This window comes from Oculina patagonica, chromosome 14 (assembly GCF_052425735.1).
Source record: "Oculina patagonica isolate OP01 chromosome 14, crgOcupat, whole genome shotgun sequence".
NCBI lineage: Eukaryota > Metazoa > Cnidaria > Anthozoa > Scleractinia > Oculinidae > Oculina > Oculina patagonica.
In genome coordinates this window covers 1,507,469-1,527,196 of record NC_135771.1, presented here as the reverse complement: position 1 = coordinate 1,527,196, position 19,728 = coordinate 1,507,469, and the positions used below count along the sequence as shown (strand labels likewise).

General features: G+C 38.0%; 3 protein-coding genes across 3 annotated transcripts; 1 reads left to right on the top strand and 2 right to left on the bottom strand.

Moving 5' to 3' along the window:
* Positions 1 to 651: 651 nt before the first annotated feature.
* On the bottom strand, positions 652 to 3,071 carry LOC144637748 (5'-3' exonuclease PLD3-like). Its single transcript, XM_078496825.1, has 3 exons — positions 2,726 to 3,071; positions 1,864 to 2,026; positions 652 to 1,084 (listed from the first exon to the last, which is right to left on the bottom strand). The coding sequence occupies exons 1-3, from the start codon at positions 2,764 to 2,766 to the stop codon at positions 830 to 832; spliced, it is 459 nt and encodes a 152-aa protein (XP_078352951.1). The 5' UTR covers positions 2,767 to 3,071; the 3' UTR covers positions 652 to 829.
* A 4,167-nt stretch (positions 3,072 to 7,238) lies between these two features.
* On the bottom strand, positions 7,239 to 14,538 carry LOC144637740 (5'-3' exonuclease PLD3-like). The gene is made up of 6 exons (XM_078496817.1): positions 14,034 to 14,538; positions 11,860 to 12,071; positions 10,904 to 11,051; positions 9,932 to 10,127; positions 9,127 to 9,289; positions 7,239 to 8,351 (listed from the first exon to the last, which is right to left on the bottom strand). Exons 1-6 carry the CDS (start codon positions 14,536 to 14,538, stop codon positions 8,097 to 8,099), a joined length of 1,479 nt encoding a protein of 492 aa, XP_078352943.1. The 3' UTR covers positions 7,239 to 8,096.
* A 124-nt stretch (positions 14,539 to 14,662) lies between these two features.
* LOC144637742 (uncharacterized) lies at positions 14,663 to 17,964 on the top strand. Its single transcript, XM_078496819.1, has 5 exons — positions 14,663 to 14,759; positions 15,176 to 15,267; positions 16,620 to 16,724; positions 16,852 to 16,959; positions 17,472 to 17,964. The coding sequence occupies exons 1-5, from the start codon at positions 14,685 to 14,687 to the stop codon at positions 17,941 to 17,943; spliced, it is 852 nt and encodes a 283-aa protein (XP_078352945.1). The 5' UTR covers positions 14,663 to 14,684; the 3' UTR covers positions 17,944 to 17,964.
* The last annotated feature ends 1,764 nt before the right edge of the window (positions 17,965 to 19,728 follow it).

Sequence of the window (19,728 nt, the reverse complement as noted above, 5' to 3'; positions counted from 1 at the left end):
TGTCCCCAGAGCCACTTGTTTCTCGTGCACAGGCTCAGCGGGCTAAGAAGGACAAGTGGCTCTGGGGACGAGAATGGAGATAAGGCCTGAGAGGAGAGGCAAGATGGGTTTTAACGAATTTCGTTCCAGGTTATTCTCGGTCACTAACCATCGAGAGGAAAGACCATGCGATTGAAGCATTGCCAGTTAATTTAAATCCTCCGTTTCACTAAACTTTAATTACTATCAATATCTACCTAGAAATCACGATAAAAAATACTACATTCTTGTCCTTTTTCTGTTATTTTACCAAGTTATTTTGACATACCGTATTTATTCGATTTAGCGCCCAACCTCGAATAACACCCCCTCGTCCCCACCCTGAAGGTGAAGTAATAGCGCCCAGCCTCGTCCGCCCACCCCCACCCCTCTAAATTGAAGGCACAAGAGGAATTTTGATTATTGTTGAGTTGAGATAAAATTGACTAACTACTATTAAATGACTATCCCGAAAAACGAGTTTTTTAGCTTTTTACTGAACTTTTAATGAATATTTAATTTCGCTCGTACACCTTCACATTTAGTTATTATAATTGTTTTTTCTTGCAAAATAAACATGCTACTTGCTTAAAATGGTGAAAATTTAATGCGCCCAGCCTCGAATCGCCCACCTCGAATAAGCGCCCACCCTCAAGGTCCAAAAATTTAATAAGCGCCCAGGGCGGTAAATCGAATAAATACGGTAAATGATTACTATGAAAAATTTTAAATTTTATACAAACAATGTACGGCAAAACCACGTCTTAAAAGCTATTTCTCTATTGAACTTTGTTCACAGTTAATATCGTATTTAATCCTGGCAGTAAACCGGCAAAGTAAAGTTTGAGTCCCAGTTCCTCTCGAACACAGCTTGTAACTGCGCACGCACTGTGGTGCCAGTTTCCGTTTCATTTATGACGTAAGCAATACCACCGGTGTACAAAAAGTAGTCTGCTGACCAGTTAGATGTGCTGACATAAGCTACGCTCTCAGTGACCATGAATTTGTTATGATTGACACGAGTATAGGGGATATCCTTTGTGTAAGGAGGCACAAAGTATAACCTCTGTAAACAGAAAGATAATAAAAGCAATTAGCAAAAAGTCAAGTCATATGGGAGATGTCCCCTAGAGGAGCTGTCCATTTTGGGGAGGTGGTCACCTATCAGAAGCCTTTAAGCCTAATGGGAGACGTCCTTGAAGAGGTGGCCACATATCAAAAAACCTTTACTTAGGAGAGGTGTCCACTTATGGGAGCTGAGGTGTTTGCTTGGGGGAGATGTTGCCTTATGGGGGGGTACCGTAAATGATCTAATAAACGCCCACTCTGTAATAATTGTCTCATATGTAATAAACGCCTCCCCTGAGTTGTAAAGTTTGTATTAGACGCCCCCATCTAATAAACGCCCCGTGTCTAGAAGACACCTCCCCCCTCACCCCAAGGAATCGCCTCAAAACACTAGGAAACACTCCATAAAGTAAAATCACGCAATTTATTTAGTTTCTTGCTTAACATGGACATGGAAGTGGGCAATGGCGATGAATGCATCCTACTCGCAAACTCTGTTTTCTATCTTACTCCGCGAGCAAACTACATGTCTCTTTTTTTTGTTGACGTTTTTATAGTCCAAGTGAAATAAATGCCTCTTTCTAATAAAAGCCTCATATCTATTTAACACCCCCTCTTGAGCCCCTAAAATTTAATAGACGCCCTGGGCGTTTGTTAAATCATTTACGTTTGTTAGGGGAGTTCACTTATGGCAGGTGTCTGCTAGGTTAGTGTCCACTGTCTGAGGGAAGGTGTCCACATTGGTCAGATATCTGCCTATTGAAAGAGAGTACATACCACTTGAACTGAAGCATAGTTAGCTGTATTCAAAGCCGCCAGGGATCGAAGGTAGAACTTCATATCAGCACGAGTGTGATTCCACAAGCTGGCCATCAATCGCACTTTCACTTTACGATCAAATGCTGCTTGTCTTAAAGCATCATCTATAACTGGCCAATAGCTGAAAAAAGGTTCTGAAATGTTATTGCTAAAATTTATATGTATCTTACACAATCAGTCAGTTTCAGTTACTTATTTGCTTAATAATATATGTTCATGTTTAAGTTGCAAGTGGGAAATAATATTGGGAGATTAAATTGAAAATGTATTGGATCAAACTAAAAATACTGAGCAATCCTGAAAGTGAATGAAAGCCCTAACTAGTGTAAGGCATTTCGCAATCACATTTATAAGACTACATAAGTGATAAATCTTAAAGTTCTGTATTGTATACAGCCACACATGAGGACACTTAAAATGTATTAATCATCAGTCTTTATTTAGACACAGTTTTTTTTCTCAAATAAATGAGTTCACCACCTTTAGACAAAACAGTCTCTTGACATTCCTATGCAGGATACACAAAATAGTGAGAGGCACAGATACAAGTTTTTTAAATTTGGCCCAGTTAATTGAACAGGCTATTTTCTCAGTGGACTCACTTTAAAATATGGGCTGTAGCAATATATTTATATGTCTCATCAGCTTTAACATGTTTTTCACAGAAAACTTTCTTTATTAAAATGCTAGTTTTCTCAAATGGCTGACTTCCTTAAATGCTTATTGAATCATTGACTTAATTTTGTTTAAACATCAACCCTTAGTTTCTATCTTAAAAATTCTTATAACCTTTCAGTTCTAACTGTACTCTTTTACTTACGTTCTGTGCTTGGTATAGAGGGTTGTTGGAAAGTAATCCATTACAGAAACATAAACAAACTTTGTTGCAGTGTTAATGACTCGTAAGATGGCTGACAAATCATCTTCACGTCCTGGAGGTGACAGTTTTGGTGGAGAAGAGGTCAAATATATTGAGGCTAAATTGGATCCATTGATTTTGATCTGTGCAGGAGAATCTTTAAAAAAACCAAATGATTTATTATTCAGTAAACATTTCAATTAAAAGGAGGCTTGCTATCGAGCTAAATAACTTTTGACAACCTGCTTAGCTAGCATTTTTTCTTGACCATTAGTTGTCCAAAGAAGCCAAAGTTAGCCTAAAATGTCAGTTATTTTCTACCCTCAGTCCAAGCCATGGGTAGTGGGTTATGGAGGGGGGTGAAGCTGGACTGGGGGAGGGGAGGGGAACAAGGGGGTTCAGGCTATCACAAAGCAGGGATATCATTAAGTTTTTAAGCAGCCTTTACATTGAAGTTTTTACCTGAAGCATTTTGCTCTGTAAGCAAGTGTTACGTAACACCAATTCATGCCTTTGCTAGTGACATTATAAAGTGCACTCTGCCATAAGGTATTATAGTATTATAATTCCGTTGAATTGTATGGCGCGGAAAGGACACGATATTTCTACACAGAGTCTATATTATAATAATGTAAATTTACAACTTAGAAAGAAACAATGCTATCTTTTTTCCGTCTTGACCGTTTTTAGCATTAAGTTTAGCGTATGCACTTCATAACGAGTAAATTTACGCCTCACAACAAGATCAGATGTTTCGAATTTAGCTGGCCGATTTCACTCATAAAAATTCTTCACTGAAGTGAACTGTCTATATATTTTGTATTGCGCCTGTTTTCACAACTAATTTGTCTGCATACAAAACTAGCAACAGTAGATACATTTTTTCTTGAAATACTACAACTAACTCTATCAGTTTAGTAAATGAAGTGCAAAAAGGCTTCCTTGAGTGTTTTCTTATTTAAGATAAACGCCGATCGATGTGTTGGCTTTTGTGGGTGGGTGGGGTGGAGAGCACATGTATATATACAACTTGCCTCAATTCGAGTGTTTATCAGTATATTATAGCAACAATAAAAGCTAAAGCACTTTAAGCTACTACCATAACCATAACGTTCGCCTTGCGCTATTTGCCTGTTTTGTCTTAACTAAACCTGTTGCGGGAGCCAGACTGCTAGGAACCAGTATGCCAGCGTAGAGCGGACAACCCATGAAAATCGGCACACGAGGAGCATACCTAAGCATACAATAGCTGGTTTACTACCAGCCTTAAGATTGTAATGAATTACGTTACAGTTTAGTTTTTGCGTTTTTGCGTTTCAGTTTAGTTTTTACTACACAGACAAATTGTCGAACATATATTCGCCAAGTGAAGTTCAACATTTTTCTCATCTAATATATTTCCGCATTAAACATGAATCATCAAACTTTTCAAGTCATTCTTTGATTATTTCTTGCCAAGAAACACCTAGCAATAGAAAAAGGTTAGTTTACTTACAAGACTGGCTCAGGGCCCCTCCAACCAGGAACAGAACAAAAAATACAGCCATTCTCCTCGCGTTACCAGACATGTTGCTTCTGTACTCTGAACGTTAAAAGCGCTGTTTGATATCACCTCAACTACAAGGAATTATCTTGACTAGATATTGTGCGTGACGTCGCGAAATGTTGCCCGCGCCAATATAACTTCCCGTTAAATCAAGATAACCTTGATTGCGATATGGCGTGCGTTTAGCTAAATCCGCCGGGGAGGTACGCGCGCTTAAATGTACCATAACTACACACTAACAAAAGGAAGTAACAATGCATAGTGCTTAAAATAGATCAATGAGATTGCATTGACGTTCGAAAACGACAATTAAATAGTAGTTCCAGTCGAATGAGCAGTTTACTCTTCGCGCCTGATAAAAGGTAAGCTATAAAGGGTAGGAGGTGACCAATGAATTCAGATACTTCAAATGCCCTGGCACGTACAACTTTAGGCTTGTATCATGATTACAATGTCAACGTCGACTTCGGTAGTTTATTTAATTTGTGCCTGATTTGTTTAAACTCATAACTGTTTTCCTTAGTAGTTAGTCAATATAACCTTTAAAATCTAAAAGATCAACTTCAAATTTCTCTTTACAATATCAACGCATTATAAAGCAGACAGGTGACGAGAAGAAAGAAAATGATTAACTAGATGTTTTAATATTAAAACACCAAATTCTTAGAACTATTGTTAATGTAAATGTGTGGCGGTCGGTAAAGAGAATTGATAGTCTGAGCTAGGCACTGAAGACTGAAGTACTGTAAAATTCCGCTTATAAGCCCTGGGCTAATACAACTTCGTAATGGGGTTTCGGATGGGCTTATAACGGGGAGGCTTATATCACTGGGGGGAGGGGGGCTTGGAAGCGGAATAAAAAAAATGTTTCAAAATGAACTACAGCAGCGTTGATCGAAATAAGTTTTGAAACTTATAAAAAATGTAATTCAATTCAATATTTTGAACGATATTAGGAGAGGGGGGGCTTTTTATTGGGGGAGGGGGCGCTTATAATCGGATGTAGTTTTTTTTTTTATTTACAAGTAGATGGGCCTATAACCGAGGGGTTTATAGGCAGAATTTTACGGTATTCGAGAACACTAAGTGCTCGCTGATTCAGAAAATTAGCTAAGTTCCGTTGGAGCAATTATCTTTGTGCTCGTTTAAAAGAAACCCTCAAGCACACACAGACCGTGAAGTCACGTAACTGACTTCGCTTCGTTTTTCTTCGAAAATATACCTTTTTTCTCGTGCTTTCTACTTTGAGAATCCCCTCTTCTCCGTTCATATTATGTTTGCTGAGAAAAAAAACAACTTCAAATGTTTGAGATTGCTGATTTTCTCAACTGATCCTCAAGTAGAGACACACTTATTCTTTGTTCCTGTTAACGCAAATGGCGTGCGTAAAATTCCGTTGTCAAAAACGCCACATCATGCTCTTTATTACTTTTTTGACCTCATTTTTCCAATGAAGCTTGAAATCCCAAGCACAATGACGTCATGTCAATTAGTCACACGTTTCACTCCTAAGGCAGTCCAAGTTTAAAACTAACAACAAAGAAATTGAAATTTCAGTTTTCAACATATTGAAAAATTATCAGTACCACGTGAAAGTACAGCTAGGTAGCTTTCATTTGAATGGTCACACACAAGGGCTTCATTCACTGAATAAAAAGTTGAAACCCCCTCGTAATAATGGTATGTCCACGTGACCGAAACAAACCGTCTTATTTTGTTGTGCATACACAGTACCAAATAAAGCCAAGTACCCTCTGATAACTTTGAATTGAAAAGTTTAATGGCCACATTAGTTTCCATGCAAACCCACTAACAAAACAACAAGATGAGAATATTTGGTCAAAGTTTTCCCAGGTGCACTTAACACACTAGGTTACTAAGTGTCGATCGTGGAATTGCGAGCATTTAAAAATCGCTTCATGTGAGAGCGATCGCATAGCTGGGGGTCAAAATGAGCCAGTAACTATATAACTAGCGCTATTAATTTAAGTGATTTCAAATAAAACTGAGCTTTCGCCTACTTCAAAATTCAAACCCGTTTGCTGAAACTTTGAACTTTATTATCATTCACCTGCTGATCTCAGCTCTAAACACAGTTTTCTATTACATGGGTGGGTCTTACACGCGTTAATAAGAGGTTCTATTATAGGGGGGTGGTCGTACAGTCAGCTGACCGCCATACTTTGCTTTTTTCCCAGACCGCACATTGCTACGGTTTTTTTCTTAGACCGAGACCGCCATATATTTCTTGACCGTAAATTTCTAGTTAATAAAGGATGTACCCGCAGTCCGACTTTCAAAATTGACCCTCTAATATGTCGAAGCGATCTCAGTGATATTCGATTTATTGTTCCATAACTCTGATACAACTACATAACTGATAAAATTGCACGCAAAGTTAGAGCTGGGTTAGCAGGTTTTACTGGTCTAAAACAAAAGCATTTTGTCAGCCGACGGGTAAATTTGCGTCAATTGAACCCTTTACGCCCGTTCGCACCCTTCTTGGAAGGTTGATTGCAGACTTTTGACTCAGTAATTGGTTGAAATTAATATCTGATACCATCCATTAAGACTCTCTTGTTAGGCATGCTATCAACCTAACTGGATGTTCTATATTTGTAAGAGCTTTTCAAGGACTTTTATCAAAAGTAGCCTTAGTCTTGGGCTGTGTTTAACGAGCTCAGGAAGGCTTTAATTCTGTATCATACATGTATATATGACCTTTAGTCGGGATGCGGGTTGAGGTCGTCCCGAGAGCCGTTTGTCCCTCTAAGCCGGCAGAGCCTGTGCACGAGAAACAAGTGGCTCTGGGGACACATGATGTGATTGGCTAGATTTTAACAAAGGGAGTTTTAAATCTATCCAATCAAATCAACCGTTTTAAACTCTCGTATAACAAGGTGATTTTAAAACGGTCCATTTGATTAGTTTTTCCTTTTGTTAAAATCAAGATAATCAAATCATGTGTCCCCAGAGCCACTTGTTTCTCGTGCACAGGCTCAGCCGGCTAAGAAGGACAAGTGGCTCTGGGGACGAGAATGGAGATAAGACCTGAGAGGAGAGGCAAGATGGGTTTTAACGAATTTCGTTCCAGGTTATTCTCGGTCACTAACCATCGAGAGGAAAGACCATGCGATTGAAACATTGCCAGTTAATTTAAATCCTCCGTTTCACTAAAAAATACTACATTCTTGTCCTTTTTCTGTTATTTTACCAAGTTATTTTGACATACCGTATTTATTCGATTTAGCGCCCAACCTCGAATAAGCACCCACCTCGAATAAGCGCCCACCCTGAAGGTAGAAAAAGTTAATAAGCGCCCAGCCTCGAATAACCGCCCACCCCCACCCCTCTAAATTGAAGGCACAAGAGGAATTTTGATTATTGTTGAAGTTGAGATTAAAATTGACTAACTACTATTAAATGACTATCCCGAAAAACGAGTTTTTTTAGCTTTTTTACTGAAACTTTTAATGAATATTTAATTTCAGCTTTCGTACACCTTCACATTTAGTTATTATAATTGTTGTTTTCTTGCAAAATAAACATGCTACTTGCTTAAAATGGTGAAAATTTAATAAGCGCCCAGCCTCGAATAAGCGCCCACCTCGAATAAGCGCCCACCCTCAAGGTCCAAAAATTTAATAAGCGCCCAGGGCGGTAAATCGAATAAATACGGTAAATGATTACTATGAAAAATTTTAAATTTTATACAAACAATGTACGGCAAAACCACGTCTTAAAAGCTATTTCTCTATTGAACTTTGTTCACAGTTAATATCGTATTTAATCCTGGCAGTAAACCGGCAAAGTAAAGTTTGAGTCCCAGTTCCTCTCGAACACAGCTTGTAACTGCGCACGCACTGTGGTGCCAGTTTCCGTTTCATTTATGACGTAAGCAATACCACCGGTGTACAAAAAGTAGTCTGCTGACCAGTTAGATGTGCTGACATAAGCTACGCTCTCAGTGACCATGAATTTGTTATGATTGACACGAGTATAGGGGATATCCTTTGTGTAAGGAGGCACAAAGTATAACCTCTGTAAACAGAAAGATAATAAAAGCAATTAGCAAAAAGTCAAGTCATATGGGAGATGTCCCCTAGAGGAGCTGTCCATTTTGGGGAGGTGGTCACCTATCAGAAGCCTTTAAGCCTAATGGGAGACGTCCTTGAAGAGGTGGCCACATATCAAAAAACCTTTACTTAGGAGAGGTGTCCACTTATGGGAGCTGAGGTGTTTGCTTGGGGGAGATGTTGCCTTATGGGGGGGTACCGTAAATGATCTAATAAACGCCCACTCTGTAATAATTGTCTCATATGTAATAAACGCCTCCCCTGAGTTGTAAAGTTTGTATTAGACGCCCCCATCTAATAAACGCCCCGTGTCTAGAAGACACCTCCCCCCTCACCCCAAGGAATCGCCTCAAAACACTAGGAAACACTCCATAAAGTAAAATCACGCAATTTATTTAGTTTCTTGCTTAACATGGACATGGAAGTGGGCAATGGCGATGAATGCATCCTACTCGCAAACTCTGTTTTCTTTCTTACTCCGCGAGCAAACTACATGTCTCTTTTTTTTGTTGACGTTTTTATAGTCCAAGTGAAATAAATGCCTCTTTCTAATAAAAGCCTCATATCTATTTAACACCCCCTCTTGAGCCCCTAAAATTTAATAGACGCCCTGGGCGTTTGTTAAATCATTTACGTTTGTTAGGGGAGTTCACTTATGGCAGGTGTCTGCTAGGTTAGTGTCCACTGAGGGAAGGTGTCCACATTGGTCAGATATCTGCCTATTGAAAGAGAGTACATACCACTTGAACTGAAGCATAGTTAGCTGTATTCAAAGCCGCCAGGGATCGAAGGTAGAACTTCATATCAGCACGAGTGTGATTCCACAAGCTGGCCATCAATCGCACTTTCACTTTACGATCAAATGCTGCTTGTCTTAAAGCATCATCTATAACTGGCCAATAGCTGAAAAAAGGTTCTGAAATGTTATTGCTAAAATTTATATGTATCTTACACAATCAGTCAGTTTCAGTTACTTATTTGCTTAATAATATATGTTCATGTTTAAGTTGCAAGTGGGAAATAATATTGGGAGATTAAATTGAAAATGTATTGGATGAAACTAAAAATATGAGCAATCCTGAAAGTGAATGAAAGCCCTAACTAGTGTAAGGCATTTCGCAATCACATTTATAAGACTACATAAGTGATAAATCTTAAAGTTCTGTATTGTATACAGCCACACATGAGGACACTTAAAATGTATTAATCATCAGTCTTTATTTAGACACAGTTTTTTTTCTCAAATAAATGAGTTCACCACCTTTAGACAAAACAGTCTCTTGACATTCCTATGCAGGATACACAAAATAGTGAGAGGCACAGATACAAGTTTTTTAAATTTGGCCCAGTTAATTGAACAGGCTATTTTCTCAGTGGACTCACTTTAAAATATGGGCTGTAGCAATATATTTATATGTCTCATCAGCTTTAACATGTTTTTCACAGAAAACTTTCTTTATTAAAATGCTAGTTTTCTCAAATGGCTGACTTCCTTAAATGCTTATTGTTTCTATCTTTCAGTTCTAACTGTACTCTTTTACTTACGTTCTGTGCTTGGTATAGAGGGTTGTTGGAAAGTAATCCATTACAGAAACATAAACAAACTTTGTTGCAGTGTTAATGACTCGTAAGATGGCTGACAAATCATCTTCACGTCCTGGAGGTGACAGTTTTGGTGGAGAAGAGGTCAAATATATTGAGGCTAAATTGGATCCATTGATTTTGATCTGTGCAGGAGAATCTTTAAAAAAACCAAATGATTTATTATTCAGTAAACATTTCAATTAAAAGGAGGCTTGCTATCGAGCTAAATAACTTTTGACAACCTGCTTAGCTAGCATTTTTTCTTGACCATTAGTTGTCCAAAGAAGCCAAAGTTAGCCTAAAATGTCAGTTATTTTCTACCCTCAGTCCAAGCCATGGGTAGTGGGTTATGGAGGGGGGTGAAGCTGGACTGGGGGAGGGGAGGGGAACAAGGGGGTTCAGGCTATCACAAAGCAGGGATATCATTAAGTTTTTAAGCAGCCTTTACATTGAAGTTTTTACCTGAAGCATTTTGCTCTGTAAGCAAGTGTTACGTAACACCAATTCATGCCTTTGCTAGTGACATTATAAAGTGCACTCTGCCATAAGGTATTATAGATTAATGACAGCCCTGATAAAGTCACAAGAACAATTTTCATGATTTTTTCACTTGTAATCTTTTGAGCTCCATAACATACTTTATCACTGTTGGTGTTACTATGGCAACAAATATTGTTGTTATAAGGACACTATGTACATCAAAAGTTCAGCAGCAAACTGAGCCACCTTGAAAAATAATTAAGTTTTGGGGGTTGCTGTAATAATAATAATAATAATCAGCTTTATTTATAGAGGGTGAACACATAACAGTAAAAAACTGAAAAACCAGTTTTTCAGTTGTACTTATTGCAAGGCCCACAGACCATCGCCCAGCATTTTAGATTAGGGTAGATATTATATAGGGTTTCTAGTTTTTTTGCCCAGTTCACCAACCTGCATTGATGTTTGTTTTGTATTTACTCGGCCAGGGATCTGGGATCTTGGCATCGGGCAGTGCTAGGTCCCAGTACACCTCAAATATCTTGCTCATGTCATTTCCCAAACAGCTGCAGTTGTAGGTCATGAGGCCAATCTCATTAATCTAAATGTCGTAAGAGTTTGTCAGTGTTGTCAACACCAAGAAGGGAATGAAGCAGGCACAGATACAGACCAGTTACCACTGTATTTCAGTCAACATCTTGTCCAAGTGAGTGGTATTTAGGGAGTCAATACCTAAAACTATTCCAGAGGGAGCATTCCCCGGACCCAACCCCCCAATCACCACCAAACACTCCCGTCTCCAGCATTCATTTTATCAGAAAAAAGCTGCAAATTTTCCTGGATCAATGCCTGGAAAGGAGAGGGGATACCTGCCTTCATGGACAGAAATGTTTCCTTTTTGAGTGCATTCCAGCATGGGGATTGTTTCACAGTGTTTTAAACAATTAAAGGGTTCAAATTCAGTGCAAAAAGGGCGGAGGCAATTTTGGCCGAAAACGAACATATACAAAACAACTCCAAAGTTTGCATGTGAGTTTGTTTATGTATGCGAAACATTGTACTGTATTTCTTGTCCCTGGTTTTTGCTCTGTTTTATAGGAATAACATATGCAGAAAGCTCGGGTTTTCAAGTCAGCGTTTTTAGAAGTTACTAATTGATGCGGACTGGAAAAAACCTTGTTTTTGCACATGTCATTTCTCAGAAACAGAGCAAAAGCCACGGAAAATAAATTGATTACAATGTTTTACTTATGTCATCAAACCTGCACACGAATTTTGGAGTTGTTTTTGCAATGTCCATTTCACAACAAAATCACGGCTGCCCTTTTTGCACCATGGCCTTCAATTGTAAGAAAAAACTACTTGTAATCATAAAAGCATAAAGCATCTTAAGATTAATGGGGCCAGACCTGTGTGAGTGCTCTCCAGTCTTGGTTTGCACTGCCAACATAAAAGTGTTTTCCATCAACAAGCCACATCTTTGTATGTATAATTCCACTGCCGACCAAGCGTGTTATGTCTAGTGACCGCACATCAGCCAGTCCTTTCTGGGAAAGCACAACTGTATCCAAGCTTGGGAATTGTTTGTTTGGAGGTGACTGCACAATGCGGATCTTGACACCTTGTAAAGAAAAGATGGATGTACTTTAGAGTGATTGTATACCCTGGTATATATTATTGTTATTATTGACAGAGGCAGGAGAAACAGTGAAACATTTGGCTGTTGTGGAGTGGTTTAAATATAAAATTTTGAGTTTGGAAAGTTTGTATAAATGTTGTTAACACAGTTCACTCCCACACCATTGCAGACACTGTCGGTACTCCCCCAGGGGGGTGTGCAACACATTCACTCTAATTCAGATCAAAATATAGGAAAATTTCTCCCTATTTGAGACTTGATCCAAAGATTGATACCCTAGTGTAGACCTAGGCCTGACCCTACCCAAATACAGTCTTCTTCAGTTTTTCTTATCATTTGAGAGCACAAACCATGCCCTTTGGCACCACACATGCATTTTGAAGATAGATCATTGAATGAATGTCTCCAAGCTTAAGGGTGAGGGTGGGGAAATTACACTGAGAGAAGGATTAATGCTAGCTACTCCTGCGACACAAACAGGGGGTGGGCCGGCAAGATCTATCTTCAAGCAAAACAAAAGTTGTTGACCCCCCTCTAAGGAAAAGAAGAAAGGTCATGACCCCTCTACATGCAATGTGAAAAATAGATAACCCCCCCCCCCCTCTTCCCATGCCTGCCAAAACACACACACACACACACACACACACACAGAGAAACACATTTAGCCTTTTTTAACAACTATTTATCGAAGTGGAGGTGGCTAGTCAGGGATACTTTCCTCGCCGTTTTAGTATTTAAATATTAAAATAAATTAAAATAATCCTTAAAGAATGATTTTTAACTCATTTATTCCCCTCAACGATTACAATTTTCCTGTGCAAGTTGCTCGCAGGTGAACAGCAAAGGATATCTCGAGTTTGAGTAGGCAGTCAGAGGGTGCCAACAACGCTATCCACTGATTTAATTCGTACTAAAAATAGTTATTTAATAATCACTTGCAATCAGTGAGAACTAAAATATATTTCTTGTTTTCTAAAAAATTCACCATGGAAAAAGAACTAGGCAAGATCATATGCTTTATCTTACTATAGTGGACAAAGAATCTTCCCAAAATGGACACATTGAAAAATGTAACTGTGACACTCCTTGAGCTTGTCACACTGGTGAATTCCAGAAGCTAAAAATCTAAGAGCTGTATATCTAACTCTAAAGTCTGAAGGGTCATTACACGTGTCTAAACAAACAGAAAGAAGTGCTCTACACATAGTCCCTAGGCAAGACCCAGAAAATGTTATCAGACAATGAATCTGGTGAAGATAGTGAATGAAAACGTTGTTGTGCATTACAGAAGTGCAGAGTACTCAGAGAGCGAGAACTATGCTGAGGAGAACAATGCAAAGGAAAATCTGGTACAAGCTTAACCGTTAATTACCTCGCTAAACTTGATCTGGACGTAATATTGAAACATCATTTTGTGATACCTTGACCATTTTCTGCATTAGCTTTAAACTGTTATGTATGAACTATTACGTTTCAGAGATTCTCAACATTTTCCATTATTTGAAAGCAACAATGAAATTACATGTATTTATCAAAAATAATAAAACAAAAATACACATAAAAACAGATAGCCCCCCCTCTTTGTATGCAGATTTCCTGATGACCCCTCTTCTGAGTGTCCTGGATTTATCATGACCCACCCCCTATTCTTGCCGGCCCACCCCCTGGCATAAATGATGAATGGTCCCCTAGCTTTTGTGAGTCAACGAGTACTGGTCCCTGCAAATTATTCTTATTATCACTTATTGTAAAAAATTATAATTAATCATTATTATTATAAGTATTATTATTATATTTGAAAAATTGTAATTATTATTATATTAATTTAAAGCTTATTATATTATCACTGTTATAGCTTTTTACAAAACAATAACTGGATTAACACCAGAGACAAAGGAAGAAAGCAGCTAAAAGTTAATTAGATTTGATAAATTGCAATAGTACCTCTTTTAGCAACAGCCTCTAACTCCTCAAACACCTTATCTCCCTGCTGAGTACTGGGGTCAGTCGTATTTGTATCGATTCCTCGTAATGTCCAGTAAAACGATGCTATGTCGATCGTTTTCTTTGCACTCTTTAAAAGATTCATCCATCCATTGTAAATGCTTGGATTGTGAATAGTCCCAGGGGGGAACTTCACATTAACAGGAATACTCTCCACTAATGTGATGGTACAGTCGCCCGTGCAGGGAGATTGCGTTGGTTTTTCTGTTGCGTTGATTTTTGGTTCTTCTGTTGCGTTGGTTGTTCTTTTTGGTTCTTCTGATCTTTTGATAACGTATGGTAATATGACCATGATGACAGCTACAATTCCCACAAAAACAACCAGTGCGATCACGCGTTTACTTGGACGGTGCATCGCTGATGGCGGTGGAGTTTGCTTGGCTATCACGAATGGCTCTGGTTTTGCCTCCATCATTAGTGAATAAGCAGCACTGCGGGCGGCCATAGGGTCTGGGATCTGGATGTGGTACTTGAAGTTAAATATTAAAAGTTCATCAAGGACAAAAAGGCCAGTATCAAGTTCGTCACGCAGAAGCAAGAGCGTTACGCGAAGGATGAAGCTTCGTAACCAGGCCTTATACCTATTCCAAGATGGCGGTTCAAAGAAAGTTCATAGACAAAGGTCTGTTAAAGAACGTAATTCGACACACGGATGCTCATAACAAGGTACAGATAATATATTTGTTACAATTTAATGTGTACTACAGTTAATATCAACAATATTTACAAAAGTTGGGAACATATAATGCAACGAAACTGAAATATCACTTCTTGACTTGCATCAGCTAAACTGTGTGCTGAAGACTGATATTAAAATAGTTGAAAGTTTACATGTAGCTTAATTTATTAGAATTAATTTTAGTCTTCACAAGTGATTTCAAGCTGCTCTATCTCGATCTTTTCAGGAAATTGGTTCCATGCTGGATCCAAGTTCTCACTTGTGTTCAGTTCATGCATTGGTATAATTATTCACAATCATCAGAAAACATACCAAAATTACCATCGCATGCATGCAAGTCAATAACATCTTCAACATAATTTGTATAATTTATTACTTGTTTTTTTTATGTTTTATTACCAAGATCCAAGAAGAAAGTGAAATGTGGAAGCAGTATGAGTTAATGAGTAATAGAAAGAAAGAAAGGAATGGATCACCATCAAATAATTCTAAGAGGTACATTGTATAAACTCTAAGAATTTATCAATTTAAGTTGAATAAGTGATCTAAGTAAAACTCTGCCTTATGACTAACTCATGAGTGAGGGGGTAAATCCTTGGATGGCATAACACAGAATCTCTGCTGAAAGGGACACCTTTTTCAGGCTGGAGGTACATAAAGGGAAGGGATGTCACAAGTTAAAGTTTAGAAAAAGATAGTGAAAACTTTCATTTAGGTATTTGAAATGGCTATTGAAATAGCTTGAACAAGAGCATCTAACATCAAATTCATCCACATATTTTAAAAGTTTAATATAATAAATACAAGCAAAAATAACGAACGACGTTTCGGTGACATCCTGACACCATTATCAAGTTAAGATCTTAAAATTGTTGTTCAGGTCGCCAATATATCAATTCGGTGTTCATTTTGAAGGTGTTTTCCAATGGCGGAAAGTCGGTGTTCCTCAATGCACTTATAAAGGTGATGGCTGGCGTAACCGACGTATTCTGCATTACACAGATCACATAGTTATAAACAACGCACTGTTGATTTATTACAGGTGGTTTTGACTCCTGTAATTTGAGATCATCGTCAACTTTTCAGCTTCTAAAAACCGGCTGCAGTTTGTGGTCAAGTTTGTTACTCAAGTCCGAGAAGTGTTTCCTAACTATGTCCGCTGATTTCTGGTCTATGAACAGCAGAACAATGCGGTAGATATTCTCTGTTTGGGGCGTCGATCGTTTTAGAAGCCGAAAAGTTGGCGATGATCTCAAATTACAGGAAATGTCAGGGAAAGTTCGATTGCTTAATGCATGAAATGTTGTGGATTCGCATGAAGAAACCGAGCCTTAACACTCAGTCGGTCTCAATTCGCGCGAAGGTCATTTGTTTAGGCTTGAACAGACATTGTTCTCATTAATGAACATAAACATTGAACAGTTATTTTTGATCTTAATTTATTCAATATCACACCTTTATCTTAGTATAAATAAGTTTCTTTCGCATTTGAACTTCTTAACTTGATAATGGTGCCAGGATGTCACCGAAACGTCATTCGTTATTTTCGCTTGTATTTATTATAAACTGTTTTTCCAAATTTAATCTTATAAATATTTTAAAAGATAACTTTATCCAAGGGTTACTGTAGTTAGGTGAAAGGGGTACCAGTTTTTAAGAAAAGTAATGTATATCATGATGAAAAGGTAACCTTTTCTGCTAAAAAATAGTAAATGGGGGTAAGGGTTTGGACTCTACCCCCCCCCCCCCTCCTCCCACCCAGGATTTCAACAAAGCTCTACTACTGTGAGTTCCGAGAACCTTAATTCTACTGAATCTACACTCTGTCTCCATTGTGTTGTTACCAGGTTTGCAGGACGAATGAGATGTGATGATGACGATGCTGATCAACAGCCCAAAAGTAGCTTCTGGACACAACAACTGTTTAATTATGAAGCCAATGATTCTGGAAGGTTTGTCTCAGATTGTTTTCTTTGTCCCACTCTTATGACAAAATTTTCAAACATTAAAAAGACTAAAACAGAATTTAAATATTTTTAGAACATTCTTTATAAGAAGAGTTTGATTATTTTTTGTCAGATGGGGGCACAGTGGTTACAGAGAGTTATATCCAGAAGAGTTTGATAATAAAACTAGTGAAGAGAAACTTCCGAAATCCAAGAAGAAGAAAAAGAAACACGGAAAACGGTAAGGTGGTAGTTCATCTTATTGCAGCGGTTCTTTGTTGTATTTTATGAAATGGAAACAACACTTTGCTGATGAGATTTCTACGAGATGTTTTCTACATGTTTTCATATCTAGGTGGTTATGGAAACTTTTCATGAGTCTGCCCTCTCAAAGCAAATACGGCTGTTCTTGGTTCTTTTACAAACTTGTCAATGTTGAGAACTTGTATAACAGTGGTATCAAATATGTTTTTAGGCTCTGTTGATAGTTAGATGAAGAAACGCAGTATCTTCCTGTATATACGTTAAGTTATTGTCTGACTGACTGACTGAACTACCCACCCACTCATTTGCCGTCTGATTGATGGATGGGTTGTTTGATTGACAGTGCGTAAGAAAAAAATGGATGAGCGGCAAAAGGTTGAGGAGGGGGTGGGGATGGGAAAAGATAAACCAGAGAGCAAAACAAAATGTTCTAGAACTGTAATCTTTTGAATCAAATTGATAACAGGAGCAAACTTGTTTATATTACAGCGATGATGATTCAAAGAGCAGAAAAGACAGAAAAAGAAAGAGGGGAAAGAAGGTCAGTGAATCAGACTCTGCGAGATCCAGTGAAGAAAGTGAAGACAGTTATGAATATAAAAGAAAAAGAAAGAGGACTAGTAGAACTAGTGACAATGAGCTAAGTTTATCAGATGGATGGCAAAAACATAAAACGAAGAGACAATCCACAGCAAAAGAAAATTCAGAGACACGTTCAAAAGAAGACAGAAGAAAACAGAATGAAGCAACGGAACGCAGTCATAGGACAAAAACACGAAGAGAAAAGAAAACTAAAGAGAAACATTACACGAAAAGCAGTAGTGACAGCGACAGCGAGGATTTACAATCACAAAGACAGGAAACATACAAAAGGACTAAAGAGAAAAAGAAACAGAAACGGAGGGAAAAAGACACAAGAAAAATACAAGACGAATTTGAGTGGGTTGAGAAAAAATACTGAAATAAAAAGTTCTGAATCGTCTTTTTCCTCACTTTAAGTTGATTATTTTTAATAGGTCCTGTATCGCAATGCGGTAACAGAATTGAAAAAGAAGCTTTAAAAACCTTACGTAGAGCACCCGATGGTATGACAACATTATTTTTTAACACTTTAAAATTAATACAACTGCACTGCGCTTTACATCAAGAACGTTTGATTTTTGTCAGGACAAAGTGTGAGTTTGCAGTCGATTCCAATCTTCACCATTCTTTACCACCCTCGTCTCCTTCTTGAGTAATTACCTTATTGTTACTTATTCTCGCGGGACTTAATTTTCGCGATTTTCTAAAAATCGCGAAATTGAAGACCCGCGAAAATTAATTTTAAACGATTTCTATTGTATTTTTTATGCTAATTACGTATTTTTGGTCAAATCGCAAAAATTAAGTCTCGCGAAATATTCCCGTTTCATTTCCGCGAAAATAAATAACAATAAGCTATTACTCTCCTGGAATTTTTAACCAAAAAAAATTATTATTTTCATTTCACTGAGGATTATGCGTCACAATTTGGAATGATTCCCAATGTGTTTGTAAGTTAAATCGTGCCCAGTGTCAATAAAGTTATGTGCTCTTTATTTCTTTCTTATCACCACAAGAAACTGATTATGTAGAAACACGAATTATGATCGTTTCACAGCAAAGTTTCGCGAACGTGATTGCCTAAAAAAAGGTCTTGGCCCAAGACTATTTTTACTTTTGATTTACTGCGTATGGAAACCCAAAACTGCCATAACCACCTACCCATGCACGTGCTGCTTTCATGGTTTCCCGTAAGTTAAGTCTTACTATAATTTGTCATGTAAAAAATACAATGTAAAAAGTTGGGGTTACATGACCGGAGAGGCAATAGGAGGAAACGAAATTCCCATAGTAAGATCACTCTCCATGACATATTTGCAATGCTATTAAACGTTTAAAATTTGAAAAATGTGGTTTAAATTACCATAATAATTCTCCCCCCCCCCCCCACAAAAAAGGCAAAAAGGCCCAACTCAAATACTTCCAATATCAAGCCTACCCCCCCTGAATATAAGCCCAAGCCCCCCTATGCTCAAAGACATGATGTTCATATAATAACTGTAGAACGTGTTTCATCTTTCATATCTTTCTGTTGCTTTGGAGAGTTTTGTCATACGGTTACTTGTCTTAACCTTAAAGTTTGCAGCCATAACATTCCTTCCCGACTTCCAATGGTACACCCCCCCCTCCCCCCCCCAAAAAAAAAAAAAAAAACCCTTTCAACAAATGTAAGCCCATGGCATACTATTGAATTCTACGGATGTTTTAATTATAAAAGCCTTCGACCGTCTTGGGAAATCGGTCTGCACGTGGGGCACGTGTTTTCTTTTGAGTTACTTTAGAAACGTGTTATAGCATCAATTCTGTTTGGTTCCGTTCCAGCTGTTAGGTTCATCTATTGACTTGGTGAGTTTCGTTTTGTTTTAATTAGCGCGTTCACTTCGTTACACCCAGAATAACTAAAAAGTAGCGTACGTGTTTCATGCCTCCTTTTAGTTTTTCGAGTCATCTTTTCCGGCACTGAGTTTAAAGGAAAACATGTGTAACTACTGGGCCATCTACCTTGCTGTAGCCTTTTCCGATTATCATGTTCAGTTTTACAAAATGGCAATGTAAATTAAAGCGATCCATAAGAGATCAGTGCCATTGGCAACTTTATTTAAGTATACCAAACTGCAGAGAAATGTTACACAAACAAAATAAAAGAGAAAGTGGCGGTGAAAAC

What these genes read in the sequence shown, in the direction of transcription:
- LOC144637748 (XM_078496825.1), bottom strand. Translation starts at nt 2,766, where the DNA reads ATGGATTACTTTCCAACAACCCTCTATACCAAGCACAGAAC. An exon ending in CTCTATACCAAGCACAGAAC is followed by an intron (nt 2,027 to 2,725) that starts GTAAGTAAAAGA and finishes ACCTTTTTTCAG; the next exon opens with CTATTGGCCAGTTATAGATG. An exon ending in ACTATGCTTCAGTTCAAGTG is followed by an intron (nt 1,085 to 1,863) that starts GTATGTACTCTC and finishes TTCTGTTTACAG; the next exon opens with AGGTTATACTTTGTGCCTCC.
- LOC144637742 (XM_078496819.1), top strand. Translation starts at nt 14,685, where the DNA reads ATGGCGGTTCAAAGAAAGTTCATAGACAAAGGTCTGTTAAAGAACGTA. An exon ending in ACACGGATGCTCATAACAAG is followed by an intron (nt 14,760 to 15,175) that starts GTACAGATAATA and finishes TTTATTACCAAG; the next exon opens with ATCCAAGAAGAAAGTGAAAT. An exon ending in GAAGCCAATGATTCTGGAAG is followed by an intron (nt 16,725 to 16,851) that starts GTTTGTCTCAGA and finishes ATTTTTTGTCAG; the next exon opens with ATGGGGGCACAGTGGTTACA.
- LOC144637740 (XM_078496817.1), bottom strand. Translation starts at nt 14,538, where the DNA reads ATGGCCGCCCGCAGTGCTGCTTATTCACTAATGATGGAGGCAAAACCA. An exon ending in AGAGGCTGTTGCTAAAAGAG is followed by an intron (nt 12,072 to 14,033) that starts GTACTATTGCAA and finishes TTTCTTTACAAG; the next exon opens with GTGTCAAGATCCGCATTGTG. An exon ending in ACTATGCTTCAGTTCAAGTG is followed by an intron (nt 8,352 to 9,126) that starts GTATGTACTCTC and finishes TTCTGTTTACAG; the next exon opens with AGGTTATACTTTGTGCCTCC.